Here is a 15,388-nt window from a genome sequence, read left to right on the forward strand (position 1 = left end):
TAAAATTAATTGCTTCATCCAGTCTTCATTTTAGTTTTATTATAAAGTGCCAGTGATAATATCTAATTAATTTGATCATAGAAGTATCCAATGTCTTAACAATTGTGTATGGACATTACAGTATTTTGAAATAGGCATTTCAAACATTCAAGTTTTTTCAGGTTAATTCTCTAAAATTATAGTAGTAATATCTTATCTTACTGATCTCGAAAAATTTCTCTCTTTATGTTATTCCGGCTGCATACAAGCCCAGGAAAGGAAGCCTATTATTAATAACTACTAATTGCTAACATGAAAAACTTAACAAAAATATTAATGATTTGTGACTTGATAGATTCAAATAAATTTCTATGATGGTTGATGAAAAGATTTGAATGAACGAAAGCAATAGCTTCATAATTTTAATTTAGTTAACACATATAATGGTGATATGGATGAAATCTTATCTGCAGGTATATCTTAGCAACAGTTAAGTTTTATTTCATGAGCATGTTTTTGCTTTTGCAGCTGTGAGACACTGATTCAGGAAAGGAGATAAGTAGATGTGCCTAAATCAAAGGAACTAATCTTATTGATATAACTCTAGATTGGATGATACATAAATTTTTGTCTCCTTTAATACACAATTGAGTAGATGTTGATTTCTTTAAGATATATGTAGTATGTTAATTTGAAATAGCAATGTCATTTTTGTTTGCTAATATAGCTGAATTAGAGACAGTGCTTCGTGAATGTTTTCTTTATTAAAAGTCTTGATTGTAATAATGGTAATTACATACAATAGTGGTGTGGAGAAAGAAAGAAAAAGGTTCTTGTAGGTCGTTAGTAAATAAAATGAGCATCTACTGCAGACAACAGTTGTAATTCTTAGGTTTCCAATTGACTAGATACAGGTCAGATATTAAAATTTTCACATGCATGTATAATTAGACGACAATAACATATCCAGATTTTATAGAATTATTCAACTTAACGTTTGTAACTCCTTTTTTCTCTGCAGTGAAGTCAGGAAGAGGTTTCCCAAAGTAGTGAAACTGGTGAGTAGTATATTTCCGTAGATGATACTGTCAACTTATTAATTAAAATATATTTCTGCTCTTCGTAGCAAACTTTACTTCTTCTCAGTCAACTAAAAGGAAAATAATAAGGAAAGGAATTATGATATTGTCCTTAATGTATTAAAACGTTAAACGTTGAAAAAACCGATCAATTTTTCATGTATTTTATCCATTGATAAAGGCAGTAGATGTAAAAGTGTGTTGATGCTCACTAAGTAAACAAGAACCTGAACACTGACACTTCAAATTATTTTCATTGTAACTAGAAATGGACCTACGGAATCCTTATAAAATAATTTTACTACTTACAGAGGTGTTTCGAAGAAGTAATTATTCTTTCAGATATTTCGTAGTATTGTTCATCATGCGGATCATTGAAAGTACGAAATTAACTCCTCGAATTCTTTTCTATTTGAATAAAAAAATGCGTAATTAACTAAAATTTGATGACACAAGACTTAATAGAATTGAAAAAAAAAGGAAAATTAAATTTCGTAGTTACCCCATTCGTAATTTATTTGCTTGGGATTATAAAAATATCTGCTAGCAAGTGTATCTTTCAAACCTTAATGAAAACGCCTATACTTATTTTGTTAGTTGTTAATATTTCTTATAACACACTAATACTAACAATGTATAATGAACACCGAGTAAAGAAAAAGAAGTTAATTAGGAAGAAAGATATTAATACTTGGGTAATTTAGATCATTATACAGTATTTCTGCTTGAACACCATGTTCTCTTCATGTTCAAATACAACTGGATATTTCCTTGAACAGACGTGGCAACTCCCTATGTGATTTTATATGCTGACAATTTTTATTACAGTAAAAAATGTAATTTGTAAAGGAATTGAACTTAAGAATGTGTTTTCTTTAATGTGTGAATATCGTCCGTAAATATTGTTCTCTCTTTTTTGTCTAGATTTCGTGGATAAGTTACACGTGACGTGGTTAGCATACGCGCTTTCGGCGTAGGAAACCCGGATTCGATTCCAGGCGGGAGCTTATGTGGTTGGGATCCCATGTTAACATGTAGGTCCACGTCTCATATACATAGGTAACCTCACTGCTGAAAGCGACGCAAAACCCAAAATCAAATCAAATTCGTCTCAGATTCGATTCAGACTTGTGTGAAACCTGGACGTCCTGAATGTTACGCTTTGAAAAGTTTATAAGTGGTTTGAGTCGTAACGTACTGGCGTTGCAGCGTTCCTGGTATGCTTCTTGATTCCAATATTCTTCTTAGTCACGATGTATAATTGATCACAGCAACATTTCACTTCACTTCACTTATACTACATAGATAGCTATTGTCAACACTATTATAGTATGAAATAAAATATTTTTTTGTGTTAATAGGGTAATTCCAGCTAAAATGAAGTGAAATCTTTGAGTTTTACGTCCCACGATTATGCCAGTTAGGCTAAAGGAGACTGTGATAATGAGTAATGAATGAAATGGTGGAATGAAGAAAGTGGGAGGAAACGGGAAAACCCCGAGGAAACCCACGCACACGGTGTTTGTCCATCACGAAGTTCAGTTTGCGGGGGCTGGGATCGAACCCGGGACCCCAAGCACCAGAGGTGAACGCTCTGCAACTGAGCCATCGCGGCCCCTAAGTCCAGCTAAATCTGAAATTATATTTTCGGAAAGTTTTGTTGACAACGTGTAGGATAAACATGAAAATAGGAAAAAACAAACTTATTTTGAATCAGTATTTTATTTTTTCATTTAAATTTTCGTTCCAAGATCTAAAAGTCTTTTGAGGACGGCTGCTGAAAAACGTTTCTGCAAACTACTACTAACAGTGGTACTAGTATTCAACTATTATAAAATTGTCAATAATAGACGTTCCTACGTTTAAATTATCTTTGATTCTTTATTTAAACCGATTGGTTGATTTTTCACAGCAATTTGAAAAAGTGTCTCAGAAATAGGATCGACACTTAAATTTTCACCATAAGTTTTTTTTTTTTTTTTTTTTTTTTTTTTTTTGTTGTTGTTGTTGTTGGTACGTTTTACGGCATACGTTTATATTTTTCCCGTAAAACTATAGCTTCCGTTTCTTAATGAATAATGGAATGATAGTCCTCGAGACTTACACAATGTTTTTTTATTAGAGGAACTGATTTTTCATGCACAGTTAATAGTTAACAACTCAATCCAGCAATATAACTTAATATTCAGAAAGAAAATAGAACGGGTTGCGTTCCTCTCTCCTATCCAACCGGCATCCCAACCTTACGTTTGAGAATAATTTGGTTTTAGCATCTTAGCCTTCGTCTGTCAACACAGTCTTGACCGTATTGCAATTTCGATCGATGGCGATATATTCATATCAGGAATAGAAGTTACTGTGAACTAATAAAAACAGAACTCCAAGTGCTTGTGAATTTCAGTATGTCCAGCAAGGATATTTTGAACATACATGGGACTGTTAAGAGATGCAAAGTTTATAGTTTAAGATTTATGTAATATATGTGGTTGATTGTGGAGTTCAGCGTCTTTTCCAGTAGCGAGGCTTTATGAAACGAAGACTTAGGGCTTAATGGATCCAAACCACATGAGATCCCAGCGGGAATAGTATACTTTTTTTGTGTATTTTGCGTATTGCAATTATAGTAGTGTGCAAAACTTCAGAACAAAAGTAAGTTTCGTATGCTGTGTCAGTCCTAAGTGACATAAATCGGTGAAATTTTAACCATACATACAGGGTTGATATGTTTAAAACAAGTGTTTAAAACATGTTTAAAACGAGGGCTGTTGTTTTATTCAGTTTGTTTTAAACGTTTTAAACAAATTGTTTTAAACGTGTTTTTTGTCGATGCTGGTTGGACATGTTTAAAACAACTAAAATATCAGATTGAAGAAGCTAATTTAATTTTCTAACAAACAACCAATCCTCCGCAGGATTTGTGCATGAAGTAAATTACAAGCAGAGTTATATTCTTATTATAACAGCAATTACTGAACGAAATTCTGCACATCACTATGCGTATAACTAAACCATCAGAAATTCAAGTGAAGTATTTGAAAATTTCCTTCTTTTCAAGAATAACGGAGATTAAACACACTATACACTATTCTAAGATCCAAATTCACAAATTCAAAACTTGTGTATTTTTTTATCACTATCATTTCCATAATAATGAACAGTTCTCACATCATAAGCTAGAATAAATGCTCTGACAAATACAACTCATAGAAAAGAGCAGTGACTAGCCTACAAGGAGCAAATTACATATTTTAACTAAACAGTTTTCAAGATACATGTCTATCTGCAACATGGGTAGCTAATAATGATTAGTGTCTAGAGCATAACAACACAATTAACTCTAGACACCCGCCAGGGATTTTATGGTAGACTCTCACATTCGGGGCTCTGGTGACCCCCCTAATTATCACAGAGTCATGAGTTATACACCATTGGAAAGCTTATAGACACAAATTCCAACGAGGTAATATTCGTGAAATTCCCGCCGTATTCGTAGAAAAAGAACAGACATAAAAAATCATTAAAAATATGAAAATATTGACTTTGCGGGGCCTTGGCAACCCTTGTAGTCACCCTACGCTGACAAAATAATTGCTAATGTGTAGGCCACATACTTGTGACAATAATATAAGAAATGGTAGACATCGCTGCCATTGCGTAATAAATTCGTTTTATGTAGGAAATATTTTTTAAAAAATATGCGCAGAAAAACATTCATTGAATTAGACATTCTCTCCCCTCCCCGACTATAGTACCACGTCCATATGCAAATTATTTTTGCTGCACACATCATGTATACGAACAAGAATTATGTTTCTAGACCACTTCAGTGAAATATATCTTGTGTTATATGGGACCGTCCCGAAAATAAATGTAAATTAACCAAATTTGACCCTCTCTTCCTCTATAAACAACAAGTACACATACAGATGTACACATCATGTAGGGGACTACTTCATTGCTTCACATACCAATTTTTATGGATGTACCACAAAGGGGGAGGAATACCCGCCAAAACCTGATGAAAAAAATTTGATGAAAAATTAAAAGAAACAACATCCTCCCCCTCTCGGCCGTACATACGTACCCCTTATATACATAAAATGCAACTGACGGAAAGCTTCATCCCTCAAAAATATTTTGGTATCAAATCATGTTTCTAGCTTAATTAAGGACTGGGTTATTGATGTTTGTTGTAAAAATAAATGTTATTTACGTCAAAAACTGAAACTCCAAAAATTGGCTAACTTTGCCCCCTCCCTGCTCCCCCATATAAGCAAGAAGTACAAATACACGATATTACCATGTAGTGGCCTACTTCATTGCTTCACGTAACAATTTTTATGAATTTATCTTCCAGGAGGGGGAATGGTCCCCAATAAAACTGTTGTAAAAAAAAAAATATTTACCCTCCTTCCACATACATGAAATGCACACCAGCAAAGCTGCATCTTTCAGGAATAAATTGGTACCAAAACCATCTTCCAGCCTTAATTTGAGGTTTAAGAATGTGCCATTGAGGTTTAAAGCCCTGACACAGCAGTTGCGTCAATGGGCGTTTAAAGATTAAGAATGCAGACGACCAGTAGAACGTAACACAAAGAAACTAAACTACATATTCTGTGAACGGAGATCGGGAAAAATCCCGATTTCTTTCTGCGGAATTGAACATTTGGGCGGATCGAGATTAGGGAAGTTCCCGAAATTTGATCTAACGGTTGAATACAGATGGCAAGCAATACCTAAGAGTATAAAAATGTAATACATATGCCTATTTAGATTATTGTTTTAAATAAAATAAACATTTTAAACATGTTTTTTTTTTTGTTTAAAACAAAGTACTTTGTTTTAAACGTTTAAACGTTTTAAACAAGAAAAACATGTTTTAAACATAAAAAACGTTCTTTTTTTAAAAATGTTTTTTTCATTCCTGCATACATAGAAAGTAATGCTATAGTATGACGCAGAAAACAAGAACAAAAATGGCATTTTAATACGGAAACAATAACTTATACTGAAATCACCGCGTGTCAGGATGGTTCCCTGATATTACAGATAATGTGGAATGGTCCTTAAAAGATTGTGAGATCACAGACAACAATACATGTTCTACAATGTACTCTCATGCTACTCACAAGGTTGGTAATTAGGTTTTGTGGTATGGAGTATATGTTGTCCATCAGCCCTTTTGATAGCTGCTGGATAACGCTTGGTACACATGTCCAAAATGATTGTCGAATATCTATAACTGTCTTCTTGTAAGAATATAATTTGATAATGATTTTGCAGGGTACTTTTAATACTGGTACTATGTGTATAATCTGGAAATGTATATTTGTGGTTAATTTCATGGGAAAAGAATTATAAGTACAAAAATTAGAATGAGTGAAACAAAATGTTGCTAAATGAACAAGAAAGTTTGATTTTCGTTTTATTGTTCTTATTTACTGCTCTTTTGACATGAAATTTGCCACATACATGTGTTTGCCGATTATACACACACTAACATTATAAGAAATACCAGGCGAAATCAAATTATATTCCTACAACAACATTTATAGACATGCGACAATAATTTTGGACATGAGTGTACATCCGGATGTGCTGTAAGATGTCTCCCTGTAGCATCCAATACGTGCTCGATGAGATTAAAATCGGAAGAACAGGCAGGCTCGTCCATTTACCGAATATCTTCTTGTTCTATGTGCTCCGCTACCTGTGCTTTTCGATAAAGATCTTTTTACTATCCATAAAATAGCGGTCGGCAAAAAGATCACTGTCAAAGGTAAAAGTCACACGGTGAGACGGTGATCGTGGAGCACACTTGAAAAGTGCTGATCATCAGGTTCAACTCGTTCTATCTATCGGTTTGGCAAATTGTCGTTCAGAAAGCTACGTACAGATTAATTCCAGTGTGGAGATGCTCCATTATGTTGTAGAATGTGCTACCTCCCTGTGTAGCAAGTTGAGGAATTAACCAGTCACGTAGCATTCTTAAGTAGCTTTCACCTGTGATTGATTTTTCCTCAAAAGAAGAGCGGATCGTACACTCGACGCTCTGACACCGCACAGAAAAAAAATCTTGCTGGCGGTTGTTTGTGGGACCTGTAACTGTTTGCTAGCGTGGCATGTTGATTTTCTTGGGCTGCATACAAAGGGTTCTCTCACACGATCCAGAATGTCCTCAGAGACGAACGTCGGCCGAATGTCCTTATCACAAATGCATCCTGTCTCGACAAATATTTTATGCCAGTTCACAATGGATTTCGGTTTAAATGCACGCTGCACTGTCATAACACTACTTGTTTTGGTAGCACGCTGCGGGGTAAACGCAATTTTCGACATTACTGCCCTTTAGTTGCCTAAATCTAAACTAGCGATTCTGAAAAGAAACGAAGATAAAATATATTGAGTTAAATTAGTTTCGGACAAAATTTCTTCAAAATGTAATGTTCCTATAACTATTGCAGATATGCCGTAATGGCACTGTTATAAGAATGAGGATAGAGCTTAAATACTACAATATTAAGTGCCATAAAAATACACATACTTTACCAGTCTCGTGTTTGTTATCTTAGTATTTTCTCAGAAAGGAAATACTTGCACAAAGTATGTTTTATATCTTAAGTTTAATAGCCTTTAAGTGAACATTAGGAAATAGAGAGCTTTTTGTGTAGTGTAATGAATTCGTGTATGCAAGGAATACACACACTTGCTGTTGATAACGTAGATGACTTCTCTCTTATGAACCTTGAAAAATGTTCGTTCTTGTATATCAATGATTAAGTTTAAATGCGAAGTTCACTGCATTCACTACTTATTCAATAGAACTTAGAATCAATGTATATGATAATTGAGAGTGTTACTTCTCATAGGATAGCTTAAGTTCAGAGTTAGCGTTGTGGACTCGGCTGTTTATCTGAAGGTTGCTTAACTGGCTGTTTATCTCTGAAGGTGTTGGTTTGCTAGAAACGGGTGACTATACTAGACTGAATAAATGAAACTAGAAAGTTCTTAGTTTATATACCACGGAAGAGGTAATACTGAAACGTGAAAAAGTACTACCTGCGGTATCTCAAATCCAGAATCTCGAAGTGTGCAGAAAAGTGTCAGTTTAAGAGAAATATGTTCATCGGCATTATCTAACTAGGCAGTACTTGTAATTAGTAACAATTTGCTGCATACAAATTATTGGATGCGTCAGAAGTTACATAGTGGAAACAAACAACATAATTCACATTTGTGGACATAACGTTATTCATTTCCGGTTTGTCTGGACGATTTAACAAGCAGATAGAAAACAGAAGTAACAAATTCATGTGCATGAAATAAACGTGAAGATTTCGATACAATTAAATTATTGGTTCCCATCTTTACTTTTGAAGTCCATGCTATTAATTTATAACATCTTGAAATCATGGACTGTTTTTGTGCTCACCCTATATATACACCAGTGTTCTTGCGTAAGTTGCAAATGAATTCAGTTTCCTTATGTACATCTTCCTGAATGGAGAACAATCGGTAGATAATAGGCACTAAGAATCTATTAATCCGTACATTGGCTTTTATTAGATTTAAATTCGTCCGATCTTTTGAGAAAGTACATTACTTGCAGTGGGTTGCCTATATATAGTGGACATGAATTTGTTCTTTTTGAAACAGAGGATCACTTTCAGTATGTTTTTCAAATCGCCATAAAACTGATTGACGGTTAAGTTCACGTCGGTTTGGAAAAAAATAAGTTGCTAATTTTTTTGGATTGTTTTCTTAAGGTCAAAAGTGAAGTCTTGGGACGTTGAATCGACACAAAACAATATTTTTCGGTATCTCGTATCGTTCTCGCTCTATGAGGACCCAGTATTGAAACCGGTCCACTTCCGGTTTGAATAGAGATATATGGCCGAATGTGTAGTTTAGTTTTGGAAAGTTGAATCCATTAGAAACTTGCTACATTGTACCATTTTGCTGTATGGAGACGGTTTAAAAGCATTAGTAGTTCAATCTACCATTTTTGGTTTCAAGATAGAGATAAGGAGAGAGATGGAATATTTCCTTAGAATGCTGAATCCGTATCAGTCAGTTGTTTCTCGCTCTCTCTTACCGTTTTCGTTGTATGACAATCAGTATTACAACCGGAATTCGTATGTTTCTACTATTTATAGTTGTAATAGAGGTGAAAATGGAGTCTGTTATTGGGACCCAGTATCCATATTATAAAACCATTTCTCACTATGTAAGCTAGTTATGTGCTTTTATTAAATGTAGTTCACCATTTCTTGGTTCAGTCCTTCTCAAAACGTTGGTGATATATATATATATATATATATATATATATAAACATATAAATTAAATTATGAACAATCAACAGAATGCAGAAAACCGCTTGGAAAAATTGTGTATGTACATGTATGAAGTGTGCCTGGTACTGTTTCTCAAAAAATAAGATTAATGTGTTGTGTATAAAGTTGAAAACAATTGAATATAGATATTTAGTGGTAAGATACGATTATGACGTTGCTGTTATTTACTTCCAGGATAGTGTAGAACTACCACCAGCTATTGGGTTTGATGTTGAAGATGTGTCAAAAATCCCGCCATCACGAAGTAGTTTCTTTTGCGCAGACGAAGGAGCTGCAATTGCAAGAACATTCCTAGAGCAATATTATAAAATCTATGACTCAGAAGATCGACAGCCGCTGTTAGATGCATATCATGATTCCGCTTTGTTTTCTCTCTCTGCAGCATATCTGCCAGGATCAGTTAATACTGGAAAGTACGTTAATTTGTAATGTTAAAAAGCACAAATTTAAATGAAAGTTTTTCCTGAAATTTCTGTAATGGAGAATTAAGATGTATTTTTTGTAATGAAACATATCAATTGAATGTCGGGGAAATCACTGTAACTGAGTATGAAAAATACTCTCGTCCCTATGCGAAATACGCGATTTTTATTATTATTGGAATCAGCTATATGCACTTGAATTATCTTGTCATAAAATGCGTGTGAAGTGCAAGTAAAAAAGACAATCTTAACACGTTCGCTGCGGCAGTGTAAAACTGAGTTTGGATCTCAGTGCTATAAAGATCACCGTGTGTCTCGTTGAAGGTTAGCACGTGATGCTAGTAATGTTAAAAATCTGTACAAACGAGAATACCACAAACGCATAGTGGTAATACAATGCATAAAACGGCACCGCACAGAAATGAAATATCGCACGAGCCACCGGTGACTCGTAACGCAGCGCACTGGTTAATATTGTATTATCTTAAAGACAATCGTAGTATTGTTCGGATTCATTGCAAATAAGAAAAGCAGCTTCTAGCACTGTGAATGTAATTGTATTTGAATGACGGTTATAAAACTTCTATAGTTTGAAATGTTTGCCTCTACTTTATAATTTTAATCTTCTATTCACTTTAATATAACCACGCTGTATGTCATCATACTATTTCATAGTGATGTTTGTTTTATTTTCAGATTAACGAATTATCAAATCGAAAGTCGCAATTTGCTCAGAGTTTCAGATACAACAAGAAGACATAAATTATTACGACAAGGAAAATTAGCAATTGTATCTTTTTTGTCACAGCTTCCGATGACTGAACATGATCCAATGTCCTTCTCTGTGGATCTTACAATATGCACGGTGAGAACATTTTATTACATTTTGTGTGAAGCATTTTTTATTTACCTTGCCTTCTGATGGATTCCGATTTCATAAACATTGTTTGTAACTAATGAAAAGTAGACAGAATATTCAAATTTTCGTTGAATCGCAAAGTCCAGTATCATGCGAAATAATATAGTTGGAGAGTGAGCATTGACACCTAACTACAGAACATTATTCTGTATATGGAGGGTTTTGATACAATTCGAAATTTGAAAGTGTACGCGATTTTTATTTTATTTAAACAGCTGTTGCTCGCACTCTAACACAGATTAATAATGTAACTTTTAATCTTTTCTAATCGAATAAATTTCCAAATGTCCCTGCATATCGGTATCTCGTACCTGTTAGGGAATAGCGGTTTTTATTTTATTAATTAATTTATTTATTTTTCGAGAGATTTCTACGTGAAGCACTTCTTAAAGTCTTCCTGTCCTTGTTCATGTAGAAAAAAATAAAAGAAATCTCCAAAGTAGACTGAGGGGTAGCACGGTGGCTCAGTGGTAAAGCACTTACTTTTGGTGCGTGGGGTCCTTGGTTCAATCCCCGGCCAAATAAGTTTGTGGTGAACAACATCGTGTCCGTGAATTTTCTCAGTATATTCACATTCCACTAATTCCATTATCATTCACTTGCCTTAAGCGTCCGTCTCTCTTGGCCTAAAGGATATAACGTGGGACGTTAAACTGAAAGATTTTATTTCGAAGTATACTGGCATATATGCTCGAAACAAATTTTGATTTATGTATCTAAAATTATTACTTGAGAAGAAAAAATGTGAATATCGGACAAAATATTTTTTTCCCTTTCATACTGTAGAATCTTAGTTTCTCTTATTGCAGTGCCTCTCAGAATTTACATTACACAAACAATACGAATCATAGCTTGTTTTATCTGTAATTGAACATATTTCAAAATCTGCAGGTACTCTTAGAGTGAATATACGATTCAAACCGCGTGAGCTACCACCGGAAATCGAACCCGGGATTTCACGCCGAAGCCACGAATACTAACTATTTAATCACGAGGGAACTCTACATCCCACTCGTGTTCGACGTGTCACCTCCTTGGTGTGTTTCTGTCATTGTCTTCAAGAACATCCTAACTTAATTGTTAAGGAAATTAGAAGCCATTAGGAACTCGAGATATTATTCCCTCACAATTACCACCACCATATACACATCTATCAACAAGCAGAACTCTCAAATAAAATATCAAACTAAACCAAAGCCAAACTCACAAAATTTTCGATACCTACTAAAATCATTTTTCCTTACCAGTTTTAAATGTAACATTATGTTTTGCAAAGAAGTATAATACTAATAGCATAAGCATGGAACAGAACATTACGCAAAAACTTCCTGATTGATTTTGGACTGCACAATCCGCTTCTCTGAAAGTAGTAGTTAACATCCCTTTTTAACAGCGAGGTTATATGACATCTCGACCTACACACTGCTTAACTTGAGATCCAAACCACTGGAAAGCCAATTTTGATATCCTGATGCTATCTACGTAGCCAGGAGCAAATTCAGTAATATACTGATATTCTGAGACACGCAAGTACAGAGTTCCTTCAAGTTTGATAATCTTTGCTAAACATTATCCTGCTGAGTCAGCTAATTTTAAAATTTGAAGAAATACTTAGTGAGAAATAGTTTATTCGTAGAAACCACGATAGAATGTCTACTATGATAGAAAGTTATTTAATCTTTGAAATAAAGCAAATCGGTGTTGGTAGAAGCACGTAAAATATAGGTTTTTCAAATTTTAAGACAGGATTAATTTTAAGCGGAGCGGGTAGCAAACTGGCAATCCATTCTCGCTAATCTCGTTGCCAATAATATGCTTTACCAGTTCGAAAAATAATTCCTGAGACAACCAATTTTAGAATTTACATGTGTTACAAGAGTATGAGCGCCATGTATTTTTTTTAAAAAAAAATGAAAATCAGCATCCTTCCTAGAAAATCCTTATAACACATCGTAAGCTAGGATTATTGTTGAATAAATATTTCGTTATTACTATGTGAGGGAAAAAAATAAATTCTGTTCAAAAATTTGCACAAAACAACAAGTTTTATATATATTAGTCTCCAAGGGGCCTGTCTTCATGCTAAATTTCTTCTATAGAACCCAATAAGGAATGAAAATTAAAACATCACTTACCTTTCTGAAACTAAAAATTTACCTGTATATAATTTCTTTAGAAAATTGTTAAACCGCGAAAGAACATTTAATCGACAAAAATTTTTTTTTTCCGAAACTTACAAAACAACTTGTTTAATTTATTGTCCCTCCAAGAAGCTTATATAAACACTACTAAAAGGAACGTAATGAGAGTTGGAGAACGTATCAGGGATACAAAAAATGAACTTGCGATTTCAGAGCCGTAATTTACTTCCTTTTCTTCTTTCTACCTACAGCCTTGGTGCTAACAACATATAAAGTTTAGTAACCCTAATGGTATTAACGAAATTACGTTACACAGACGTCAGATAACATTGTGTAAAGGATAATGAATCGTCCTTCGTAAAAACTAAAAGATCCTCGAATACATGTAGACAAAACAGGATCATAATAGTAGATTTGTTTTCGACTATAGAAGCCTGCTATCGGATCAAAATTGATTACTCTGATTTTAAATATTGCGGCCATAAGCAAATGTAAATTGGACGCGGGACCAGGTTAGAGTAATTTTCTGTATAGTTTTGTTTACCTTTTTATTTATGTTCGTTATAATATTAAAAGATGATTTGTACAACTTGAAACAAAACTATAGTGGACAACGTACTTGTTCTAATAGATCGTTTATACTAGTGTCCAAAAATTAAGCATTATTAGAAAGCTAGAATAATCAGAGGAAGAGAGTTGCGCAGTCACTGTAAATATTTATCAAGAAGTAAATTTCAACTTAAGTGCGTAGGCAAGTTTTTTGTTAGCGTCAAATAAGCTCGTAATCGAAAGATAAACGAAATATACAGTTTTTCAGACAAAGAGTCTTTCATTCTGTCTCTCTTGTGATTGGAGTGAGTTTTTTGGTAAAGTGTGCCCTGTACGTTAAGAAAGTAATACAGACGTCAGTTGGACTCTGTTCGAATGGAAAGAATCATCGAACACCCGGAAACAGATTAGACACAAACCAGTCTTACCAACTCCTGAATATGCCACAAAGCATCGTCTCCAGGCTTTGACGATGATTTAGAGACAAAAGAGGTTTATCTTTATGGTTATCCAAAAATAATAACTCCACAACTTGACCGATATCTGCCTTTAACTGCCTGACTCACACCTGAGGAGTTAGTTTCTCGTCAACTGTGTACCAGATACTCGATGTCCCGCTTGAACGAATACACAGAAGAGTCCGTTTACAGAGTATTCTGCACTATCAAAATTAAACCCTGCACAAATTGAGAAATGCGCTCTCCAGGTTTTGTTTGGAAAATTGTTGATGTCCACATTCATCTGGAGGGGATCTGGAATCTTAGGAACCAATGGCGGCTCATGCTACTTATACTTAGGAGGGCTGCATAAAATAAAATACCTTATTTAGACATTAATTCCATATGATGGTCCTTCCTTGTAGTAAACTTTTCGATAACTCTATCATTGAAGTTAAGGATCTTTTCAACCATTTCCTTTTCTATTGATAACATGGCAAGTACCGTTAATCATTCTTCTCCCATTGTATTTCTTAGAAAAGTTTTCACTCTTTTAAGGGTAGAAGAGCATCATTCAGGTTCACTCGTAGTTAGGGGCAGCGTTATGAATATTTTCAAAAGGTTTAGCACTTCAGAAAAAGTGGAAGCAAGACTGTTGCTTACAATATACTGGAGGAAATTTACAGCACCTCCAAGTTTCCTGATCTCTTCTCTTGCACAAACTATACTAAGTTCAGTATGAAGTTAATCTTTATCAAAAACAGGAAATAGCTCTGTTCATTTATTGAAGGTCTTTTCAAGAAAGGAAGCACTAAATTGATCAAAATTAGATTTCTGCAGAAGTGAAGATATAGATAAGTGGTCTGTACAATGGAAGCACAAATTTACCTGGTTTAGAATAACACCACACTTCGTTGACTGTGTCCGCTTTTAACTGTGTATTTGAAACAATTTTCTTTTGGTTTTGATTTTACGTTTCGGTATCAACTAGTCCTATTGATTCCCTGATTTTATTAATTTCAGTAGTGAAGGCAGATAAATATGACTGAACTTTTGCTGCATCTATTTGATGATTAAGTTGTTGGTTATATAGCATATCTAGATGTTGAGTAACTAAGTGAAAAAAATTAGCCAGAAACAAAATTCTTCATTCAATAAGAATTAGGGTATATCTCTCTAACTACAAGGCAGACGCTTCATTTATTTTTGTAGTGCTTGAGGTCTCGGATTCTGACAATATTTGGAAGTATTTAGTTCCGGCACCACATTTACAGTCCTAGATTTAAAATTTCATCTGGTTGATCGAACAATGGGTATCCTCTTTGCAAAACAGGAATCTAAAACTGTTGTTCTGTTATTAGAGCGAAAAAAAAAAAAAAAAAAAAAACAAAAAAAAACGGGATAGCAGAAATATTAGAAAATAATATTCTGGCTTTAGTGTTTTGTCTGGTGGCTCTTTCCATTACAAAGTTTAATTGATGAGCAAACAGTGCACAAAATAAACA

The 15,388-nt window shown here is 34.2% G+C and overlaps 1 protein-coding gene across 2 annotated transcripts in view; it reads left to right on the forward strand.

Annotated features, from left to right (window-relative positions):
• The window catches only part of LOC145694960 (nuclear RNA export factor 1-like), an 81,318-nt gene that overhangs the window by 54,308 nt on the left and 11,622 nt on the right, over positions 1–15,388 (forward strand). For both annotated transcript variants that reach the window (XM_081771771.1, XM_081771772.1), the window contains exons 9-11: positions 1,001–1,037; positions 9,590–9,828; positions 10,534–10,702. In XM_081771771.1, the coding sequence (XP_081627897.1) occupies positions 1,001–1,037; positions 9,590–9,828; positions 10,534–10,702 (445 nt within the window). The remainder of the gene's footprint in view (positions 1–1,000; positions 1,038–9,589; positions 9,829–10,533; positions 10,703–15,388) is intronic.

Source organism: Thermobia domestica, chromosome 9 (assembly GCF_964235325.1).
Source record: "Thermobia domestica chromosome 9, izTheDome1.hap1.1, whole genome shotgun sequence".
NCBI lineage: Eukaryota > Metazoa > Arthropoda > Insecta > Zygentoma > Lepismatidae > Thermobia > Thermobia domestica.